This window comes from Pecten maximus, chromosome 2 (genome assembly GCF_902652985.1).
Source record: "Pecten maximus chromosome 2, xPecMax1.1, whole genome shotgun sequence".
In the NCBI taxonomy this organism is placed as follows: domain Eukaryota; kingdom Metazoa; phylum Mollusca; class Bivalvia; order Pectinida; family Pectinidae; genus Pecten; species Pecten maximus.
This window is the reverse complement of record NC_047016.1, coordinates 5083040-5106918: the sequence shown is the minus strand read 5'-3', so window position 1 is coordinate 5106918 and position 23879 is coordinate 5083040. Positions and strand designations below refer to the sequence as shown.

The 23879-nt window shown below is 34.1% G+C and overlaps 1 protein-coding gene across 6 annotated transcripts in view; it reads right to left on the bottom strand.

The window, feature by feature from the left end:
- Positions 1 to 23879, bottom strand: part of LOC117314822 (transient receptor potential cation channel subfamily M member-like 2) — a 74466-nt gene that overhangs the window by 6573 nt on the left and 44014 nt on the right. For 4 of the 6 annotated variants that reach the window (XM_033868969.1, XM_033868930.1, XM_033868963.1 and 1 more), the window contains 14 exons: positions 19302 to 19430; positions 16925 to 16936; positions 12757 to 13011; positions 11570 to 11744; positions 11269 to 11428; positions 5388 to 5581; positions 4487 to 4613; positions 3921 to 4107; positions 3258 to 3372; positions 2755 to 2900; positions 1826 to 1917; positions 1356 to 1553; positions 672 to 777; positions 119 to 262 (listed from right to left, as the gene is read on the bottom strand). In XM_033868969.1, the coding sequence (XP_033724860.1) occupies positions 119 to 262; positions 672 to 777; positions 1356 to 1553; positions 1826 to 1917; positions 2755 to 2900; positions 3258 to 3372; positions 3921 to 4107; positions 4487 to 4613; positions 5388 to 5581; positions 11269 to 11428; positions 11570 to 11744; positions 12757 to 13011; positions 16925 to 16936; positions 19302 to 19430 (2040 nt within the window). Of the gene's footprint in view, positions 1 to 118; positions 263 to 671; positions 778 to 1355; positions 1554 to 1825; positions 1918 to 2754; positions 2901 to 3257; positions 3373 to 3920; positions 4108 to 4486; positions 4614 to 5387; positions 5582 to 9348; positions 9537 to 11268; positions 11429 to 11569; positions 11745 to 12756; positions 13012 to 16924; positions 16937 to 19301; positions 19431 to 23879 lie in introns of all 6 variants that reach the window. The other 2 variants (XM_033868945.1, XM_033868953.1) reach the window with 2 other exon arrangements.

Sequence of the window (23879 nt, the reverse complement as noted above, 5' to 3'; positions counted from 1 at the left end):
TTCAGGATACTCTAGTTAAATATCAGAATTAACAGAACTATCACAATGGACTGCACATACTCCAAATCCAACTTCTTTTAACACGATACCTACCTTCTTGCCAACACATGGTACCTACCTCCTTGCCAATTTTAAACATCATATCCAACTTTGCATTCAGCTCCTTTTTGTGATCCTCATTTGTAATGAGCGAGCCAAGAGCTTCCTCAGAGAATTCAGCTTTCAGACATTCATGTATTTGCTGACCAGGTTCACACATTCCCTGAAACAATGTAACAGTACTAAGAGTTACCCATACAGTAAACAACAGGGATGGTCAATAGAACAAATATCTCTCCTGAAATACTACTTAGCTGAACTTAGGGAAACTAGGAATACAGGAAACATTACACTGACCTCTGGTGACCAATGGGAAGTGGGAATACAGGAAACATTATACTGACCCCTGGTGACCAATGAGAAGTGGGAAAACAGGAAACATTATGCTGACCCCTGGTGACCAATGGGAAGTGGGAATACAGGAAACATTATACTGACCCCTGGTGACCAATGGGAAGTGGGAATACAGGACACATTATACTGACCCCTGGTGACCAATGAGAAGTGGGAATACAGGACACATTATACTGACGACTTGTGACCAATGGGAATACAGGAAACATTATACTGACCCCAGGTAACGACCACAATTGGTTATCAGTTCTTTGTATACTGACAAACTCCAACAACGGCTTTCCTCCACTTTTGATAATCTGTCCTTTGTTGTCACGTTTCCACCTGAAAAGACATATTTCAAATAGTTTAAATTATTGGATTAACGAATAACCTACGATCAACAGAAAGGATGTAAGCTTTAAATGAACCATCCAATAGATAATTTATTTCAAAAAAGTAATTAATAAATAAAAAATGACATTTATATAGCAGACTTGTTTAACTTCTTTACTTACAGGCATACTTGGTGGTGCTATCAATGGCGCATGATAATCACACTCATCAGTGATTTAAGAGTAGATTTCAAATTTATGGAGTGCAAGTCACCACAACCAAGATTAGTTAAGTCTTATCTCTAGTATGTGTATATTGTGGTGTAAGAATGACAAAACTTTTTTTTCCAAAAAACAAACGGAAACATAAAGCACATACAATTTAATTATTACTGTCATACATTACAACATTAGTATGCATGCTTAATATGAATAAGGAAAAGAAATCAAATTGAAGTTTGAAAAAAAAGATAATAATAATGATCAATAAAACAAAGAAAGCTGTTTGAAAAATAAAAACAGGATTTCGATTATTGAATACTGAATGTATACATAACACATGTTCAAAGAACAATATTTGAACTTTACCTTGTCACAATGGGATCACCAGCATGGTTAGGGCCCCATCTGCCAAGCAACCCTCGGCCAATGATACCAGTCCGACCAAATGGGTTTTGAGGAAGGCCATCCACAATTTTATAATCACCAAGATGGCTGGTACGGTCAACCTTGCAGACATAGTCGAATGTGTTAAATTTGATCTTCCCGTCTCTCTTGTTGGGAGGCCTGGAACAATGAACAATCTGAATAACAAACCTATTTAGCGACAAATTTCAAAATGTTCAAATGGTATAACGAACACATCTTAATGTAATTCTACGTGTTCCTATTTTGCTTTAACGACAAAAATCGGTTTCAGCAATACTCCATACCAAATCAATTATATTTACTTTTTTGCCTTTATTCATCATAATCTTCATTTTTTTGGCAGTGATTTATCATATCAACCATTCATCGAATATCATAATGTATATACAACTAGAATCGCAAGAACTTACAATTCTATGAGGTCTTCCTTGTCTGCCCAGTAAGGATTGGCCTTGACCTCAGGCGACAGATATTTCACAGGACTGTACTCTGGGAAAGGTGTCTGAAAATATCACATAGTCACACAACATGATAATCATTTCAAATTAATTATGAGCAGCCAAAATATTTGTCAGTTTTCAATTCATTCCTTACCTTAGCATACATATACACTGCCGCTGCAAATCAAAATAGAAACTAGTTGTGTAATGAAATGTAAAGAAGTCCGAATCTGGACAGTTGATCTCTTGTATTGTGGTAGGTGTTTCTATGATATTGTCAGGCCATTCATCAAAAAAAGCTACATAAGTATACCTCTACAAGAAGTCTATACATTACGTTTGTAAAATCACCCATTCCTGTGGAATTCGCGACCTGAGTCAGTTTATCAAATCATTGATCTTTTCATAACTAAACCTTTCCATCCATTTCAGTGGCTTTTGTCTGCCATTCATAATTACTATGGCACGTAACTACTGGGAATGGGGATCAGCCAAGGTTTGATAACAATTATGAAGAAAACAGCGTGTTTTTTCATATGTTTCTGAAAATTTGCGATACAGATTTATGCTAAAAACCACCCCCCATTTGCTGTAAAATAGTCAAGACTAACAATTGCATACTTTCTTCCACAGATTCATTGCAAAATAACTCCTGACGCATGTGCAAATATCATCATTTAGTATTTGATGTATATTTTGTCCAACAATAACATCATACCTCCCAGTAACACAGAAGCGAGTAACGGAACTGTGAAAATAGGGACAAACCTCCCAGAACATCATGTCATCCGGTACAAAGAAGAAGGGCTACGGTACTGCCAATTAAGGGACTTACCTCCCAGAATACCATTTCATCAGGAACAAAGAAGGGCTACGGTACTGCCAATTAAGGGACTTACCTCCCAGAATACCAGTTCATCAGGAACAAAGAAGCGAGTTACGTTACTGCCGCTGTAGGGACTTGACCGGGACCGATAGTGAAGCTCTCTCTTCTTCTCAATATTTGTGAGAGCCAGATCTTCATTCCTCTTCCGCTTCTTTTTTTCTGCAGTTTAAAGGACAAAATAGCTTTGTTTTACGGACAATGATAGACTTGTAAAGAATTACCTAATATAGTTTTACCTGAAGAAACAAGAGAAATACAATGTATGTTTTGTTATTACAATGAAAAATGTATGTCGGTATTCTTTGATGTTTTTACTCTTCTTAGAAAATATCTTAAATCATGCACATCAAAGTTACTCTGTATAAAAAACATTATCGCAGCAAAATCAAACTGTGTTTGAAGTAGGTACTGCCCGGGTGGATGGAGAAATACAAATTCCTTTATTCATGTTTGGAGACACTGTCTTGTATTCCATACATAATATTAATTCATAGACAATAGCAATTAAGTCATTACCTATTTCCCCGTGAGTCTGAAGCTCTGGTAGATTTGGGGGAGCCCTATTAGCCGACATATCATTTTCCTGTAGAGACTGGACAATCCAGGACAGTGCTTTACAAGTAACGGACATCTGGAGGAAAAAAGGATCGACTAGTTATATTTTTATACCTTAATATGGCATATTGAAAAAATGTAAATTGTTTATCAAAATAACTTTAGGTCATTAACATTCTCTTCATTTTTTCCAAGATGACAGCCATAGGTGCCATCTTAAACTTAAGAGTAACCTAAAACTAAAACTAAAAACACTTGGGCAATGTCATCAACTTATTATCTATGTCCCAAACGAATAGCTTGAGAACATTACTTTTTTTCCAGAATTATATTGATGCTAAAACATATCTAAAATGAACTCTGTTAGCGACATGTTATCTTCCCATCGTGGCTAAAAGAACGCTCTGCCGACTGGTATATCCGTGAGCATTTTCAAATTTAATACTTTCTCCAACGTGTATCAGCAATGGAATTTCTAAATCAATAAACACTCTTCTTCATCATAGTTGTCCTCTTAACTGTGTACATTAGCAGCCCAGTAAATTACACTTGTAGCATTGCCTACCCTGCTACAGTAGGCCCAATTACTTTTCTCTATCCCAATACAGTAGGACTAGTTTGTACCTGATCTTCCAGAGAAACAATTCGCCTCTCTAACTGAGGGGGCATTTTTGCCGTGATCGTCTGTTGGCTAGGTTGTGGACGAGGAGCAACTGCAGGTGCCACTGCAGCGTTTGATGTGTGTTGGATTGCCGTCATATTCTGCTGCTCATCCTGAATGTCTTCCACTTTAGACATCAACACCTCCATCCTTCAATAAAGTAAGTAGTAATTATTCACAGTAATTATCATTGTTACGTAGCTGATTAGACTTGAATTCATTTTCATATTATTTTATTAGGGAAGCATTTTTCTTTACACTATGTAATCAGAGAAGTTGTACTTTGTGAATTTTTCTTTCCGATTAGGGTAATTAAGGGTCATAAAGATATAGTCTAGCTTTCAAAACCTATCCGATTCATACCGTGATAAAATGATCTTGATTTGTAGGACCAATCCATACTTTAGACTTTAATAAAGTTTGGAGTAACAGAAGACTTCAAGAAAAGAATGCAGTTTTGCAGGTTAGTGATAATTTGTTTTATCAAGGAAATCTGAGAAGAATTTAGTTAGATACTATTTATTCTCACCTATGATGCATGATATTAATTCTGTTATCAATGTTTTCCGCCTCAGCCAGTTCCTTCCGTGTCAAGTAGGCATCTGCTATCACATTCTCCCACTGAATTATCTCTCTTTCATTGGGAATCTTTTTGACTTTAAGAAATCAAATCACTCTAAATCAACACTTAGATAAAAATGGATTCCCATGAAAATGTAACAATACATTCTTTTGAGCTTTTTGATTATAGACTGATCCTATAAAGCAGGAGTGAATTAATATTTTATACAATCGTTATTTAGGAAAATGGAAGTTTATCATTTTTTCCAACATTCATAATCAAACACTGAAAGAGTGGAAAAAACTTTTGCTGTATTACAATGAAATATAGATAGATAATTTTAAAAACAAATCCAGGAATGCGTATTCAATCCTCTGTAAAGGGATACAAATCATATAAAAATCAAAAGCGAAAGTCGATCATGAAAAAAAAAGAATATATATATCTAGACAAAAGACATGAAGAATGGAATAAAAATGCCTTTTTACGATATCAATTAACGAAGCAATACATGCACATGCATATACCTAATACCTCTATAATCTGGACAGCAAAAAGGAACAGTAATTACAAAAGCCAATATATGTATCTACTTCATCTCTTGTAAGCTTTGAGTGGATGTGGCCTTATCATTTGTAACGGAGATAATTTGCATAAGCTTTTGTAGAGCTACATACCAACAAAGCCCTGCCAGAAATTGTATCAAATCTTTCCTGAGATAGTTACATCGAACATTCACCACAACTCGCTTTAAATTATTTCGGACATATAACAAATACAAATGAAATATTTTATGTTATATCATTCAAACTCATTACTAGTATCATGTAATATTTTACTCAGAGGATTAACCCATTGAGAAACTTACTTAGATCAGAATCCTCTTTCTGCACACATATTTTACAGCACTTTGTAAAAATCCATTTAACTATCAAATAAAGATGACTAATTAGAACGAAAGGTGGAAAGAGGACTGGCCGAGAGTAATACTCGTATATCAGGAAGTACCGCTGGAAGCACCAGTGTAGGTCAGTGTTGTCTTGGATCTTCTGGAACGTGAAACTGTAGAAACCAAAAAACAAATATACTGAAAAAATGAAAATCACAAAAAAAGACATTAATTAATTCAATATTTCTCAAGGTGAAACGAGGAAATGTTTAAAACAAATTTAACTTTATATGCGGAAACTAGATTATATTGCTAGCGTCATTTGAATTTACTGTAGCTTTTTTCTAGTGCTAATAAAATTGATATTACCTGTAACTAGCTTATAGCACTAACACTATTTGTATTTCCTGTAACTATCTTATATTACTAGCATTATTTGTATTTCCGCTAACTAGTTGTATTGCTAACATTATTTGTATTTCCACTAACTAGTTGTATTGCTAACATTATTTGTATTTCCAGTAACTGGATTATATTGTTTTAACATTATTTGTATTTCCGGTAACAAGCTTGTATCGCTAACATTATTTGTATTTCCGGAAACAAGCTTATATTGCTAATATTATTTATATTTCCAGTAACTAGCTTATATTGCTAACATTATTTGTATTTACTTTTACTTTCTTCTAGTGCTAATAAAATTTATATTATCTGTAACTAGGATATAGTACTAACACTATTTGTATTTCCTGTAACTAGCTTATATCAATAGCATTATTTATCTTTCCGGTAACTACTGTAGTTGTATTGCTAAAATTATTTTGTATTTCCACTACTTAGTTGTATTGCTAATATTATTTGTATTTCTAGCAACAGGATTATATTCCTAACATTACTAGTATTTCCGGTAACAAGCTTGTATCGCTAACATTATTTGTATTTCCGGTAACAAGCTTGTATCGCTAACATTATTTGTATTTCCGGTAACAAGCTTGTATCGCTAACATTATTTGTATTTCCGGAAACAAGCTTATATTGCTAATATTATTTGTATTTCCAGTAACTAGCTTATATTTCCGTTAGCTGGCTGATATTGCTAACATTATTTGTATGTTTTGTAACAAGCCTATTTTGCTAATATTATTTGTATTTCTTTTAGTTAGCTTAAATTTGCAAACAATATTTTCATTTACGGGGACTAGCTGATAATGCCAACTTATTAGATCGATAACACAATATATCGAGCTAGTGATAACTAACTACATTAGATCGATAACACAATATATCGCGCTAGTGCTAACTGACTACATTAGATCGATAACACAATATATCGAGCTAGTGCTTACTGACTACATTAGATCGATAACACAATATATCGAGCTAGTGCTAACTGACTACATTAGATTGATAACACAATATATCGCGCTAGTGCTAACTGATTTCATTAGATCGATAACACAATATATCGAGCTAGTGCTAACTGACTACATTAGATCGATAACACAATACATGTATATCGAGCTAGTGCTAACTGACTACATTATATCGATAACATAATATATTGAGCTAGTGCTAACTGACTACATCAGATCGATAACACAATATATCGAGCTAGTGCTAACTGACTACATTAGATCGATAACACAATATATCGAGCTAGTGCTAACTGACTACATTAGATCGATAACACAATATATCGAGCTAGTGCTAACTGACTACATTAGATCGATAACACAATATATCGAGCTAGTGCTAACTGACTACATTAGATTGATAACACAATATATCGACCTAGTGCTAACTGACTACATTAGATCGATAACATAATATATCGAGCTAGTGCTAACTGATTTCATTAGATCGATAACACAATATATCGACCTAGTGCTAACTTACTACATTAGATCGATAACACAATATATCGAGCAAATATGTTTTTAAATCTTGTTATTAGCTCATTATGTCAACAGTAGTTTAATTTGATGTGTCTAGCTTCTAGAGTAAGGGTTGTTTTTATTTGATTTCCAGCAAAAATATAGAGTTTTCAGCTCATTATGTCAACAGTAATGTAATTTGATGTATCTAGCTTCTGGAGTAAGCGTTGTTTTTATTTGATCTCCAGTAAAAATATAGAGTTTTCATAACATACATTCATTATGTTTGTGTATACGGGGCTTTCTCACAGTAAAAAGAAAGACAAACATGTAAACGTAAAAAGATAAAATATTAGTAAAGAAGAAAATCCTGATTAAATGACACTGCTTAGTTCTGATACAACATCGAGTGTAGGTACAATACAGAGATTTTTGTAATAAGGCCCATGTGTACAGTGACACAGCTGGCTGTCTTAATACAATCGCTGCTTTTAAATGCAAACTAGCATATGTAATACAAAAAAAATACATAATTAAAGTATTAGGACCAATTCTACAAAAATCTTTGTATTTCAACTGCAATGCGGTGCCAAACAACGTATTACAACAGGAGGAATGAGAACAAGATACCAGGTTACAACGCACAGACTAAAACAGCTAAACTGCTGGTTACAAACTGACAGACTAAAACAGATAAACTGCAAGCCATTTTGCTGCTGCTAATATTGCATGTTTTTGCTGTCAATTTGTAAAAAATAAATATAAATAAATAAATAAATAAATAAATCATATTAATGAAATGCTGTTTTGGTAGTGATAACTTCGTTATGCGAATGTATTGCTCTTTGCAATAACAATCATGCTACAGGCCAAATATCGACTCCCAGGGTCTCAACGTTATTGAGAAGATCTCGTTTAAATATTTTAGCCTACCTGACCTCTATGACCTTGTATGTACTGTAGGTTAATGTCATTCATTTAAACAAACTTAGTAACCCTCACCCCAGCATGCTTTAGGCCTAATATCACCTCCCTGGTCCTCTTGATTCTTGAGAAGTTGTTTAAATATTTTTAGCATATTTGAGAAGTAGAAGAAAAACAATCATCCATATAATGGCAAAGATCTATAAGCACAAACATGCATTTAACAATAAATGTTTGAAAACAGCATTATGAATAGCTATATGCAGGAAAGCATTACCACACAGCAAGATTTACGATATTGCCGACAACCAATATCCAACTGTTTCTCCTTTTCGTATGATTTCAAAGCAAATTTAAATCACATAATCTAAAAGCCTGTCAAAATAATGTGCCACAGTGCATGTTTAATTCTTTAATATTCAGTGCTATGTAATCTTATTTTGAGAAAAATCGAACTGAAATTAAAATTCAATAACTTATAAAACTGTTCAATGAATTGTAAAAATACAAAAACAAAATAGATCCGATACGGAAAGCAATGTGTATCTTATAAAAAATGATATGATTCATGCTGACAAAAATGAACAAAGAAGATTAAAATTAAGGAAATAAATAAAATAATTTGATATTGTTCTTACTCTTCATTACCCCCCTTATGCGACTTTCATCTGCTGATTTAAAGAAAACAAATCGATCATTTCTCAAAACAATGCAATATGGTTAACATCATGTCAGTCACCAATTTTCAAATGTTATATTATGAAGATTCGTTTACAGTCAAAGGAATTTACTGTTAGATAATGTTAGCATATTGTATTAACTGTTACTTTGATAACGTTAATATAATACATGTATTCATGCAAGTAACACTTCTCCAAATATACTTCCATGCAAGAGATGTTATATAAAAAAATATCTAGATTCTGTTGAGAAATTGAAGATAATTCTAAGCCACTGGGGTTTCACGGGGGAACAATAATGATCATTCAAAAACAAAATAATATACAGCTATAATCTAAAATAAACATGTCTACAGTAAATCAAATGTCTGGCAAACATAAGGAGGGCTGTGGGGAAAAAAGGGAGATAATTCCTAAAACAAAAGTAACATCAAAGGAGAAAATCTGCGGCTTGGGACTTACTGAAACCTCGCTCTCTGTCTTGAGGGCGACAACATCGCAGGCAACAAAATTTGAGGAGAAGGAAGAGGTGGCTGATGAGGATGAGAGGGGCAGGAAGGGATGGACGCTCACAGTATTCACTAATGGTTTGGAACCTCAGTGATTTCCAAATACTATCAGTCTCCAACTGGGTTAACTCAAACGTGTAACTGTAAAGGTAAACGTTAGTTAGCAGGTTAGATAGGAGGTGCACGGGGCGCTAGCTCTCTGGCAGGTCAAATGTGTAACTGTAAAAGTCTGTTAGCAGGTTAGGCAGGAAGTGAACAGGGCGCCAGCTCTCTGTCAAGTTGGATGCTAAATTATCAAAACAATTCATAATTTTATGTACAATTAACTATTGCATTTAACTTTCTTCTAAATTCTTAATAGAATGTTTTAAATGATAATAATCTACAGGTAAATATGATGGGAATAATTAGCCCTTTACTTACTGTCATTTGAAGCAAACAATTTTTGAAATTTGAAATATAAAACTGCAAAAGGTCCAGTTAAAGCTTCATCAGGTAATTAATATATCACGACTGTAGGTAAACAGCAATCTGTTAAATAAGCGTTATACACATACAGGTATATGTATAACTGGATTCAATTATAACCCCATCAAATAAACCTAATCAAACTCAAAATGGTTGAGATAAAGCTAGGTAAGCTGGGTACAATAGGACAGAGTCAGTTGTAGTTACCACAAGTGCTATGTTATAGGTAGCTGTATAAGTCAGTACCTGTTGTATTTACCACAAGTGCTATGTTATAGATAGCTGTATAAGTCAGTACCTGTTGTAGTTACCACAAGTGCTATGTTATAGGTAGCTGTATAGATCAATGTTAATACACTCTATCTAGCAGTAAATTGCACGTAGTTAATGCTAATAAGCATCACTATATTTACAATTCTCAGTTTGATGTGGAGTAGTTGCTGAATAGATGTCCGCTGAATTTCGATTGACTTTTTTTATCTATTCTCATTGACTAGTTTCCTGCAATCCATGATTATTTTTTTATTCCAAACTTTAAAGTGATATATGTTATTTGCTTTGTAATGTTAAGTGCACATATCCAAGAGCAATTTATCCACATCAAATATGATTCGTGAATGTTAATATATAGATGACAATTAAAGTTCTACAAGCATAATGCATCCTACAAACTGCATGTTGTTTACTAAATGTTAAAATATATTCTCATCCAATAGCAGATTCATGAAATCGGTCAAATTTTGTTTTTCATTTCAGAGAGTAATGGTGACTTTTTAAAATGATAAATTAGCGATATTTCATGAAATTGCAAAAACAAGAGTTTGTTTATCACACAACCAAACCCTGAATACAGATATTTGTTATGACACCATGCCTGGTCTTTCTAGGTGTTACTACTGGTAGTTTATATAAATGGTAATGACACGAGGTGCTTGTGTGATACATGTTATTTTAAAATATTTAGTACATACCAATACCACGTGTATAGTGTTGACCAAACAATGGCAGTTGGATATAATTATATATATATATACTGGTATCTAATTACACACATTGTATACAGTGAATGTCACTTAGGTTGTAGACACGTGTGACAATTCCGCCTATAGTTTGTAAGACAAGGAATACAGTGATGTCAAACCTTGAACCATAACATAGAGTGTTTGTCATTGTCACATTCTCTGTATAATATCACTGTAGATAATCACTTTGTACAAATAAAAAAATATGTTTAAAAAAAATTATATATATAAAAGAGTCGGGTGGTAGAGATTTATTGAAAAATTAATTGTTTTTACTAACTTAAGGTTCTATAGAACGACATTCTGACTTCAACAGTGCTTCTTTTGATTCCTGGAGCACAGCTTTTGTTTTTAATCTGGTCTTAATAGATAACTATGCTTACCTGAACATGGCGATGAGGAGGTTGAGCAGTAGGATGTTGGAGAAGAGTACATAGAGACCCATCAGCCAGGGTACAACAAAGCTGCCGACCTGTGTAGGACAGCGTGGCAGTGTGTCATTGCTGTACAGCAGAGAGTTAAAGGTACATTCCGGCTCCTTCCCTGTATAAATCAACAATGCTTATGTGAAATATTGTTTTCTTTATTTTATATATTAACTTCAAATTACAAAAAAATATATATCTCAGTTTATTTTTAATATCTGAATTCTTAAATTATATTTCGTCAGAAGAGAAAGCTTACGTTCTAATTCATCCAAGAAGAGTTCCCCATACAGGTTCCAGTACGCTGTCCTCAATACTGCGATGGCAAGGTCAAAGGAGAGTTCGGAGTTTGGGTAGAGGATGGAATAGGCAGCAATGGCATATGCCACGACAAATACCATCAGAATGATGACAAAGTACAGAAGGTCAAAGAACTACAACAAAACACCCGTACAATCTGTACAATCAGTACAATATACAAAAAGGTTTCATCCGTATCACGACCAAAATGTTACCATCTGTATAATGTACAAGATGTTATCTGTATAACATACAAAATGTAACTACATATGTATCTGTATAATGAACAAATTAAATGTTACCATCCTAATAATGAACACAATGTTACTACCGTGAAACAACAAAATGTTATCACTTTATAATGTACAAAATATTACCATCCATACAAGATACCAAATTGCCATCATTATAATAAACAAAATTATCAGTATCCTGTACAAAATATTATCATCCGCACAACAAGCATACCGGTATTGCTAAAGGACTCAAACAACTAAATCAGCAAATCAGCTGCTGTTTCAATAACATATGAAATGTGTGAAAATTCCTCCAGGAACAAAGCCACTAGACCGCTGTCAAGGGTTTTAAAAAAACAGTAACGGCGACATTGACCTTAACCCAAAATCCTCGAAACTCGAACTTGTCCGAGATAATTAGGTTACCGGGGTATTTCTAATTGTGTAAATCATTGTTTAATCTATCTCAATGACTGAAGCTGCTAGAGAGCTGACAACCATAGGTGTTACGTATATATGTATGCAAGACGGACACAGACTCACAGAGGAAAGCAAAAGTCCTACAACATGTACAATGTCCTTATATTAGCGAAATTTTAAAGACTTTGCAAGGTCTTTGCTACCTGTTCTTATAAGATCTTCACTATCAGCTTCGTATTGAAAGAAAAGTAAGTCAGCCAACAGAAGGGCACAGTCAGTTTGTCCCCATGGATAGGCCGATTGCCTGTCGGAAAATCTGGTCATCAAATTCAACAAAGATGAGGTCGATCAGAAATTTGAGCGTATCGTAATGTAATAAAATTACCAAATCATCTGACATAATTAAAGATTGATTACCAACCAATCAGTACCATGTGTGAAATGTTTCCAAACAATCAGTATTAGAATCACTGAAACTCTTAATACATACCATTCTAGCTATCATGACAAGCTTAGGTCCAAGCTCTTTATGCACAGAGAAGATATGGAGGATGCGGAAGAAGAATGTGATGAGGTTCAGAGCGAGAACCACTCGGGCGACTTCTAGCGTGCTGTCATACGGCAGGAAGCGGAGTATCATCCCACAGACAAACAAAAGTATCGTAAACACATCCACCACATTCCATTTGTCTGTGATATAACTCTGTAACTTCGTCTGAAATGTCTTTGAGGCAGACGACATAACCTTAGGAAAATAAAAAGTTTATAATATGTAGGTTTATTAACACCGCTCATATTTAGGTCATTGTACAGTATATGTTTTTCAATCATTAAACTATTCAGAAACACTTTAATATCACTGTAGACAAATAAACAAGCAAGCATATTAGAATTTAATCTTTATTAATTCTACATTAATGGATGGTACCGTTTGCTTAAATCAGCATATGTATGCCATTATCTATTACTTTTTTTGTTCCTATATATGACCACAAGTCAGTAATTATACTGTACGTACCTTATTTAATACAATGACTATATACATTGATTACATCTGTACGTTTCAGGGAAATTCTTTGTAAAATAAACTAATTTAATTTTGTCAATTAAATCTGATCTGGCTAATGGGTGATTAGATGAGGATATTAATTTATTTTGTCACAAGTATGAAATATATTATTATATTATGATATTGACAAAAAGGTAAGTATGTATAACTGTTACAGTATTCAAGACAAAAAAATGTAAGTTATAACATGTATTATTTCAAAACCATGACAAATTATCAAAGTCCTGTCAGCTGGTGGATTAAATTTATCATTCTCCCAACTGATATGATACGATTACTATAATTCTATACATGTATATTACTGAAGTAATTAGCTGGTGGATTAAATTTATCATTCTCCCAACTGATAAGATACAATTTCTATAATTCTATGATTCTATATATGTATATTACTGAAGCAAGATATGGTGTGATAGATACTTTTATATATTCAGAGCAGTGTACAATTTGTAATATTTAAATATAGAGCTAGCAACTAACTTGGGTTCAACAATAATTGTGAAACAAGATAATTTACAAATCAACTAAATTACATATTCTCCATGTTTTTGTTTATCAAAACGATTTGAAATAAAATTAAAGAAAAATACTAGTTATACCAATTTCATAACAAAAATAATATTCATAACTTTATCATCGCTTTAAATCATTGCATGTTTTAATCTCATTTTTTTAAATGCATCAGTTAACAACTATTTGCTAAAAACTATCTGTTTATAGAAACTTGAGTAGGATTTTATATTACATCTTGTGTTCATTTTATATTCAAATATAAATGTATAGCTATCCCTCAATATCCCTCAACTATTGTGTCAAACTATGTCAATTGGGACATTTCAGAGACTGATATTTCATTTGTATTCCTGTGCTGTGTAATATGGCATCAGTTGTATTTGAATTAAAACATGTAAGGTAGCCACACAGACTATAGTCTATAGCATTACGATAGCGAGCTCTACAAAATGTAATTAATGGCTATACAAAAATACACTATTAGCTATTGAGCTTGTACAAATCTATCAATTAATTGGTGAATTCTAGATAAACATGAAGTCAGTAAGTTCTAAACAAAGGTATTAATCAATAATGTATTAATTAATTAGTGACATCTACACAAATGTATCAATTCATCAGTGAGCTAAGACAAATTCATAAAATTATTATAGAGCTCTGAACAAATTTATGAATGGATTAGTGAGCTCTACTGCAAACCAAGTTATTAATGAGTTCAACAACAAACTTATCAATGGATTAGTGAGCTCTAAACAAACATATCAATTGATTAGTGAGCTCTTAACAAAGGTATCAATTGATTAGTGAGCAGCTATTACGAACGATCAGTGTTTAAGTCTATTACAGCCACAGCAATATTTACAGTGAAAAACAGTTGCTTTTTTATTTCACAGCTGGTTTCAAAAATATGGTAGCGCCATTTGTTTACAAAGTTTGCATATTTATTCAATTCTTCATGTTATTCCTGGTCAAATTTATGATATTGAATCTAAGAACGAATTATTTATAGATTATAAATGTCCAGATTACAAAGATACGAAGTTAATTAGTATGTAGGAACATTGTCACTGATGTAAAATTAGATCATTAAGTATGGATGGCATTTAATCAGATAATAAAATCAGCATTCAATATAGTACAAACAGCTGGTCTCATTATCAAGTGATGTTCTTCAACAATCAGTTCAGAAATAGTTATTTCGAAATGTAATCATTTTCAATTAGTAGGCTTAATCCTTGGACTAAATCGAAATTGTGATGGGCTTATTTCTTTTAATAGTACCAAGTTGTTATTCTAAGGAAAATAAGCATAAAGTTATAAGCTTACTATTCCCAAGACCTAGCCTTTAGTCTAAAGGAAGCAGATACCATATTATTGGTTTGTTTTTAAAAACCTAGGACACTATAGTATATTAAGTACACACAAAATGTCTTTCTGAAGACCTAACCATTAGATTAATGAAATTAAGGACAGTGTGATATATGTTTATTGTGAAGACCTAGTCTTTAGACAAATAGGTACAGTAAGTATTCTCAAATTTGGCCCAATACTTTTAAGCACATGTTCATTTTCAATCAATCTATATCCATGAAACCGTTATCAAATATTGTGTAGTTAATACTAATCTTGATTCATCGTGCCTCCAGGAACTGAAGTGATTGTAAATAACTAATATATTTTACTGGAAAAGTGACCTTGGCCTTTTAAAAGTAATTCACCAAAGCATGAATTTATTAGTATGATGAGTTCATTCGAACCCAAGTTTTAGTGTAGAGACTGTTTTCTATTGATAGCAAACCTTAACTTTTAACCTTATTGGAACCCAAAGGTAAATCACAAGCACTTCTTTTAAAGAAATATAAACGTCAAGTTGACTTTGACAGGAAACTCAAGTTAGCAAGCAGTATTTTTTCTATTTGTAGTAAGAACAACCTTATCATTTGGACCTGAAAAGCGAACCCAAGCAAGCATTCTTGGCCAAGATGCCTTCTTTGACCATTGAGATTCATTGGCCGAATTTGTATTGAAACAAAGGAACAGAAAATTGGCCATCATTACAATATCCTTATGATCTGTAGTTTGAAAAGTAACAAGGTAGTGGTGTTCTTATGAGTGCTACAAACCTCTGTACAGTAGAACCTTGCTGATCTTGTGTCTCTCAGGGACATTGCCTAATTATTTACATATAAATAAAAAAATTGAATGTATTTTTGATATTTCTGTTTGAAGAATAGAATTTAATTTGTTCCAGATGAAAGAATGTTCCCAACTTTCCAAACAAAGTTCTACTGTACACTATATATGGAGGAGCAATATAGATTACAAGTGATTGTAAACACAAAACCTAATTGAGCCAATCAAAGCACACCATCAGGTTTTCCTGTTAAACTAATATTTCAAACATTAAATACCTGTCTAGTGAGGGATGATCTCAGTACAGACCGTTATTAACATAACAAACTGTTACAATAGCCAGTTACAATGGTATCAGTTAGGAACCTGTTAATGGGCAAGAACCAAATTAAGCCACAAAAAACGTCTCTATATAATTATGCAAATTATTTTGTAAGAAAATTTATTGATGTTTTCAATCAAACAGAATCTTTTTATTAATTAATAGCCCACAGTAATTACCGAATTATTAAAATTAGACTGTTATGATGAAATAAAGTCAGTTATTATAGAGAATAAATATTATCAAGGAGAAAATAATGAATAAATAGCTAGCATTTATTTCATCTTTCAAAGGCCTAAACATAAGACTTAGATAAGACTATATAATGTCATAAAGCATTTGTCACTTACAATTACTATTTCTGTGGAACATTACAACTTACTGGGTTCTGTGGCTGAATTTGGGTTCTGGCTCAATTAGGGTATTGTGATGTTATCTTTGTGACTGACAAACCTCCCCACCTCGAGTCTAACATCAATTTAGTAAGTAATGTCTCTTCAGCATCAAAATTAACATCAATCAGGAGCGTGTTCTTCACATTACATTTAAACTCGAGATAAAGAGATGTCACTGCTTTCAAGTAATTGATTAAGATTTTCAACCCATACGTATAAAACTTACAGTTTTAACAGACTGTAACAGACAGTGACATATTCATCAGAAAAATATCCCTGAATTTGAACCGATCAAGTAAACAACATACATATTACTAAATATTTTGCGAATCATACAAGGTGTATAGCAATAAACTTTGTAGCACCAACAAAACACTATAAACCTGATGGCCTTACCAGTATAGATAAAGGGGAGGTGATCTATAATGTCAGGCAAGTGTACAAATTAAAGTTCAGCCTGACAGTCATTTACTACCTGGAGATATTTATACCAACAGTAGGTATCATATTAATGATAAAGGTAACCAACCAATTTTTATTTAATTTTTTTATACTAGGCATAAAAGATGCAGGTCATTGATATATTTTGAAGAGGTGTAATAAATGTGAAGGTCACCAGTCATATGTATAATAAAGGTGAACGTTATCTGTCATACTAATAAGGTGAAGGTCACCAGTCATATGTATAATAAAGGTGAACTTTATCAGTCATACTAATAAGGTGAAGGTCACCAGTCATACATATGTATAATAAAGGTGAACTTTATCTGTCATAGTAATAAGGTGAAGGTCACCAGTCATATGTATAATAAAGGTGAACTTTATCAGTCATACTAATAAGGTGAAGGTCACCAGTCATACATATGTATAATAAAGGTGAACGTTATCTGTCATACTAATAAGGTGAAGGTCACCAGTCATATATTGTATAGGTTTAATAAAAGCGCAGATCATCTGTCATATTTCTTATATATGATTAAAGGGAAGGTCGTCAATCATATTTCAAATAGGTTTATTAGAGGTTAAGGTCACCAGTCATATATTGTATACATGTAGGTTTAATAAAGGTGAAGGTCATCTGTCATATTTCTTGTATACAATTAATGGGAAGGTCGTCAATCATATTTTAGATAGGTTTAATAAAGGTGAATGTCATCAGTCATATTGTATTTCTGTATAAAGATGAAGGTCATCAGTCGTATTGTGTTTCTGTATAAAGGTGAAGGTCATTTTCTGTGGGTGTAATAAATGCTAGCTGTAAGGTTGAAGCTAAAGAAAAGAGGTTGATGCTGTGGCAGTAAATAGACAACCGAAAGGTCTCAGTAAAATAAAAGTAAAGCATGTATCTTAAGTTTGAAAGCATTATTGGTGTTATATTTTTGTACAAAAATTAACAAAATGTGAGGTATGCTGTTACAGAGGCTTAGTGGAATTCTGATGACTCAGAAAATTATAACCGCTGCCACATTAAAAAGCCCCGACTCACCAAATATTGGGTCTGTGTGATTATAAAACCATTATCATTAACATCACCAGACTAATGGAAGGTATTATAGCATTGAAATGTACCATTCCATGTGCAATATTTTGCTTCAACTTCTGATATGTTTGCAAACATATATATATGGTACAATTTATTTTAATGAGGAAAAGATTTCTGCTGTTGATATAAATCACTTCATGATTGAGGACATCATACTGTAAGTTCTTTAATTGACATGATGAAAATTCTACAAGTAGTCCTCTCAAGTTGCTTAAATAAATTGACATAAAGTATTCATTTAGAAATACCCGTACACTGTTAATTTATTTAAAAACTTGCAAAACAGTTGCCGAATTATCATGGAATCATATTATTTGTCTAATATATTACATCTCAAGGTCGGCTGACAAAGTGGAATGAAGGAATTATTTGAAATTGCCTTCAATATAAAGGAAATACTTATTAAACTCCTTAGTTCATTATGAAACTATCATCATAAATTTGCTGGTAAATGTTCATATAGCCTGATGTAACAGTTACAGGTGCTATATATTAGTAATTATATATTAATGCTCCCTTACTAAAAAGTGAAATTTTGATATCAAACAATCTAACCTAATGTACTATGCGATATATAAAGGTCTGAAGCAAAATACCTATAACATCTGGTTACTATTATATAATTAAATGTATGTATATGAGGACTAATACTGAAAAATATAAATGAAATTTCTAAGATTTTTTGAAGATTACAGTGAATACTTTTAACATACCAAGCTATCTACAGCAGTCATATATACGCAGCATCAATGTTTAGTATTTCTGTCAAACAGCATTTGTTCCAATTTTAAAACCACGTATTGAGTCATCATCAAGAGAGATACCTTCAGATGCAACTATTTAATTGATCTGTATGTTGGGATACTGTTAGGAGGTAACTATTTAATTGATCTGTATGTTGGGATACTGTTAGGAGGTAACTATTTAATTGATCTGTATGTTGGGATACTGTTAGGAGGTAACTATTTAATTGATCTGTATGTTGGGATACTGTTAGGAGGTAACTATTTAATTGATCTGTATGTTGGGATACTGTTAGGAGGTAAAACACTGTATATACCTGTCTGATCTCCTCAGCAAATATACTAAACACCCACACCATCAGGATGATTTCCTGTACAGACACTGTCTTTGCCATCTTTATCAGTAGCACATAACTGAACAGTCCCAGGAACAAAAGGTAGGAGAGCTGAAACACAAATACAACAAAAAGATAATCAACCTGTTATAAATCTCATTCTGTTTAAACCCACTTTCAATCTCTCATTCTGTCTAAACCTGCTATCAATCTCTCATTCTGTCTAAACCTGCTATCAATCTCTCATTCTGTCTACACCAGCAATAAACCTCTCATTCTGTCTTAACCCGCTATAAACCTCTCATTCTGTCTTAACCCGCTATAAACCTCTCATTCTTTCTAAACCCGCTATAAACCTCTCATTCTGTCTTAACCCGCTATCAATCTCCCATTCTGTCTAAACCCGCTATCAATCTCCCATTCTGTCTAAACCCACTTTCAATCTCTCATTCTGTCTAAACCCGCTATAAATCTCTCATTCTGTCTAAACCTGCTATAAATCTCTCATTCTGACGAAACCCGCTATAAATCCCTCATTCTGTCTAAACCCACTATAAATCTCTCGTTCTGTCTAAACCCGCTATAAATCTCTCATTTTGTCCAAACTCTAAACCCACTATAAATCTCTCATTCTGTCTAAACCCACTATAAATATCTCATTCTTTCTAAAGCCATTATAAATTCTCATTCAGTCTAAACCCACCATAAATCTCTCATTCTGTCTAAACTCTAAACCTACTATAAACATCTCATTCTGTCTAAAATACAGGTGTCAGGTTTGTAAACAAATATAAGAATTACACAAAACCCACTTAAAATCTCCCATTCTGTCTAAAATACAGGGCATCTGGTTTGTACACCAATATTAGAATTATTCAAAATCCACTATATATCTCCCATGCTGTCTTTAATACGATGTGTCAGATTTGTACACATATATCAGAATTACACAAAACCCACTATAAATCTCCCATGCTGTCTAAGATGCAGGGTGTCACTGTACTTGACAAACTCAACAGATACTATCAGGTACTCGGGTACTATCAGATACTATTGGGTACTATCAGGTACTATCAGGTACTATTGGGTACTATTGGGTACTATCAGGTACTATCATGTACTATCAGGTACAATTGGGTACTATCAGATACTATCAGGTACTATCAGGTACTATTGGGTACTATCAGATACTATCAGGTACTATCAGGTACTATTGATTACTATCAGGTACTATCGGATACTATCAGGTACTATCAGGTACTATCGGGTACTTTTGGGTACTATCGGGTACTATTGATTACTATCAGGTACTATCGGGTACTATCGGGTACTTTCAGGTACTATCAGGAACTATCAGGTACAATCGGGTACTATCAGGTACTATCTGGTACTATTAGGTACTATCAGGTACTATCGGGTACTATCGGGTACTATTGATTACTATCAGGTACTATCGCATACTATCGGGTACTATCATATACTATCAGGTACTATCGGGTACTATCGGGTACTATTGGGTACTATCGGGTACTATTGGGTACTATCAGGTACTATCGGGTACTATTTGGTACTATCGGGTACTATTGATTACTATCAGGTACTATCGGGTACTATCATGTACTATCGGGTACAATTGGGTACTATTGATTACTATCAGGTACTATCGGGTACCATTGATTACTATCAGGTACTATCATGTACTATCGGGTACTATCAGGTACTATCAGGTACTATCGGGTACTATTGATTACTATCAGGTACTATCGGGTACTTTCAGGTACTATCAGGTACTATCGGGTACTTTTGGGTACTATCGGGTACTATTGATTACTATCAGGTACTATCGGGTACTATCGGGTACTTTCAGGTACTATCAGGAACTATCAGGTACAATCGGGTACTATCAGGTACTATCTGGTACTATTAGGTACTATCAGGTACTATCGGGTACTATCGGGTACTATTGATTACTATCAGGTACTATCGCATACTATCGGGTACTATCATATACTATCAGGTACTATCGGGTACTATCGGGTACTATTGGGTACTATCGGGTACTATTGGGTACTATCAGGTACTATCGGGTACTATTTGGTACTATCGGGTACTATTGATTACTATCAGGTACTATCGGGTACTATCATGTACTATCGGGTACAATTGGGTACTATTGATTACTATCAGGTACTATCGGGTACCATTGATTACTATCAGGTACTATCATGTACTATCGGGTACTATCGGGTACTATCAGGTACTATCGGGTACTATTGATTACTATCAGGTACTATCGGGTACTTTCAGGTACTATCGTGTACTATCGGGTACTATCGGGTACTATCATGTACTATCGGGTACTATCGTGTACTATCGGTTACTATCTTATAATACTATCGGGTACTATCGGGTACTATTGATTACTATCAGGTACTATCGGGTACTATTGATTACTATCAGGTACTATCGGGTACTATCAGGTACTATCATGTACTATCGGGTACTATCAGGTACTATCTGGTACTATCGGGTACTATCGGATACTATCGGGTACTATCGGGTACTATCAGTTACTATTGGGTACTATCAGGTACTATCATGTACTATCGGGTACTATCGGGTACTATCGGTTACTATCTGGTACTATCAGGTAATATCAGGTACTATCGGGTACTATCGGATACTATCGTGTAATATCGGGTACTATTGGGTACTATCAGGTACTATCATGTACTATCGGGTACTATCATGTACTATCGGGTACTATCGGGTACTATCGGGTACTATCAGGTACTATCAGGAACTATCAGGTACTATCGGGTACAATCAGGTACTATCTGGTACTATTAGGTACTATCAGGTACTATCGGGTACTATCGGGTACTATTGATTACTATCAGGTACTATCGCATACTATCGGGTACTATCATATACTATCAGGTACTATCGGGTACTATCGGGTACTATTGGGTACTATCGGGTACTATTGGGTACTATCAGGTACTATCGGGTACTATTTGGTACTATCGGGTACTATCAGGTACTATTGATTACTATCAGGTACTATCGGGTACTATCATGTACTATCGGCTACTATTGGGTACTATTGTTTACTATCAGGTACTATCGGGTACTATTGATTACTATCAGGTACTATCATGTACTATCGGGTACTATCAGGTACTATCAGGTACTATTGATTACTATCAGGTACTATCGGGTACTTTCAGGTACTATCGTGTACTATCGGGTACTATCGGGTACTATCATGTACTATCGGGTACTATCGTGTACTATCGGGTACTATCTTATAATACTATCGGGTACTATCGGGTACTATTGATTACTATCAGGTACTATCGGGTACTATTGATTATTATCAGATACTATCGGGTACTATCAGGTACTATCATGTACTATCGGGTACTATCAGGTACTATCTGGTACTATCGGGTACTATCGGATACTATCGGGTACTATCAGTTACTATTGGGTACTATCAGGTACTATCATGTACTATCGGGTACTATCGGGTACTATCGGTTACTATCTGGTACTATCAGGTAATATCAGGTACTATCGGGTACTATCGGATATTATCGTGTACTATCGGGTACTATTGGGTACTATCAGGTACTATCATGTACTATCATGTACTATCGGGTACTATCGGGTACTATTGGGTACTATCGGGTACTATCATGTACTATCGGGTACTATCGGGTACTATCTGGTACTATCAGGTAATATCAGGTACTATCGGGTACTATCGGATACTATCGGGTACTATCGGGTACTATTGGGTACTATCAGGTACTATCATGTACTATCGGGTACTATCATGTACTATCGGGTACTATCAGATACTATCGGGTACTATTTGGTACTATCGGGTACTATTGGGTACTATTGGGTACTATCAAGTACTATTTGGTACTATCGGGTACTATCGGGTACTATCGGGTACTATTGATTACTATCAGGTACTATCGGGTACTATCATGTACTATCGGGTACTATTGGGTACTATTGATTACTATCAGGTACTATCGGGTACTATTGATTAATATCAGGTACTATCATGTACTATCGGGTACTATCAGGTACTATCAGGTACTATCGGGTACTATTGATTACTATCAGGTACTATCGGGTACTTTCAGGTACTATCGTGTACTATCGGGTACTATCGGGTACTATCATGTACTATCGGGTACTATCGTGTACTATCGGGTACTATCTTATAATACTATCGGGTACTATCGGGTACTATTGATTACTATCAGGTACTATCAGGTACTATCGGGTACTATTGATTACTATCGGGTACTATCAGGTACTATCATGTACTATCGGGTACTATCAGGTACTATCTGGTACTATCGGGTACTATCGGGTACTATCAGTTACTATTGGGTACTATCAGGTACTATCATGTACTATCGGGTACTATCGGTTACTATCTGGTACTATCAGGTAATATCAGGTACTATCGGGTACTATCGGATACTATCGTGTACTATCGGGTACTATTGGGTACTATCAGGTACTATCATGTAC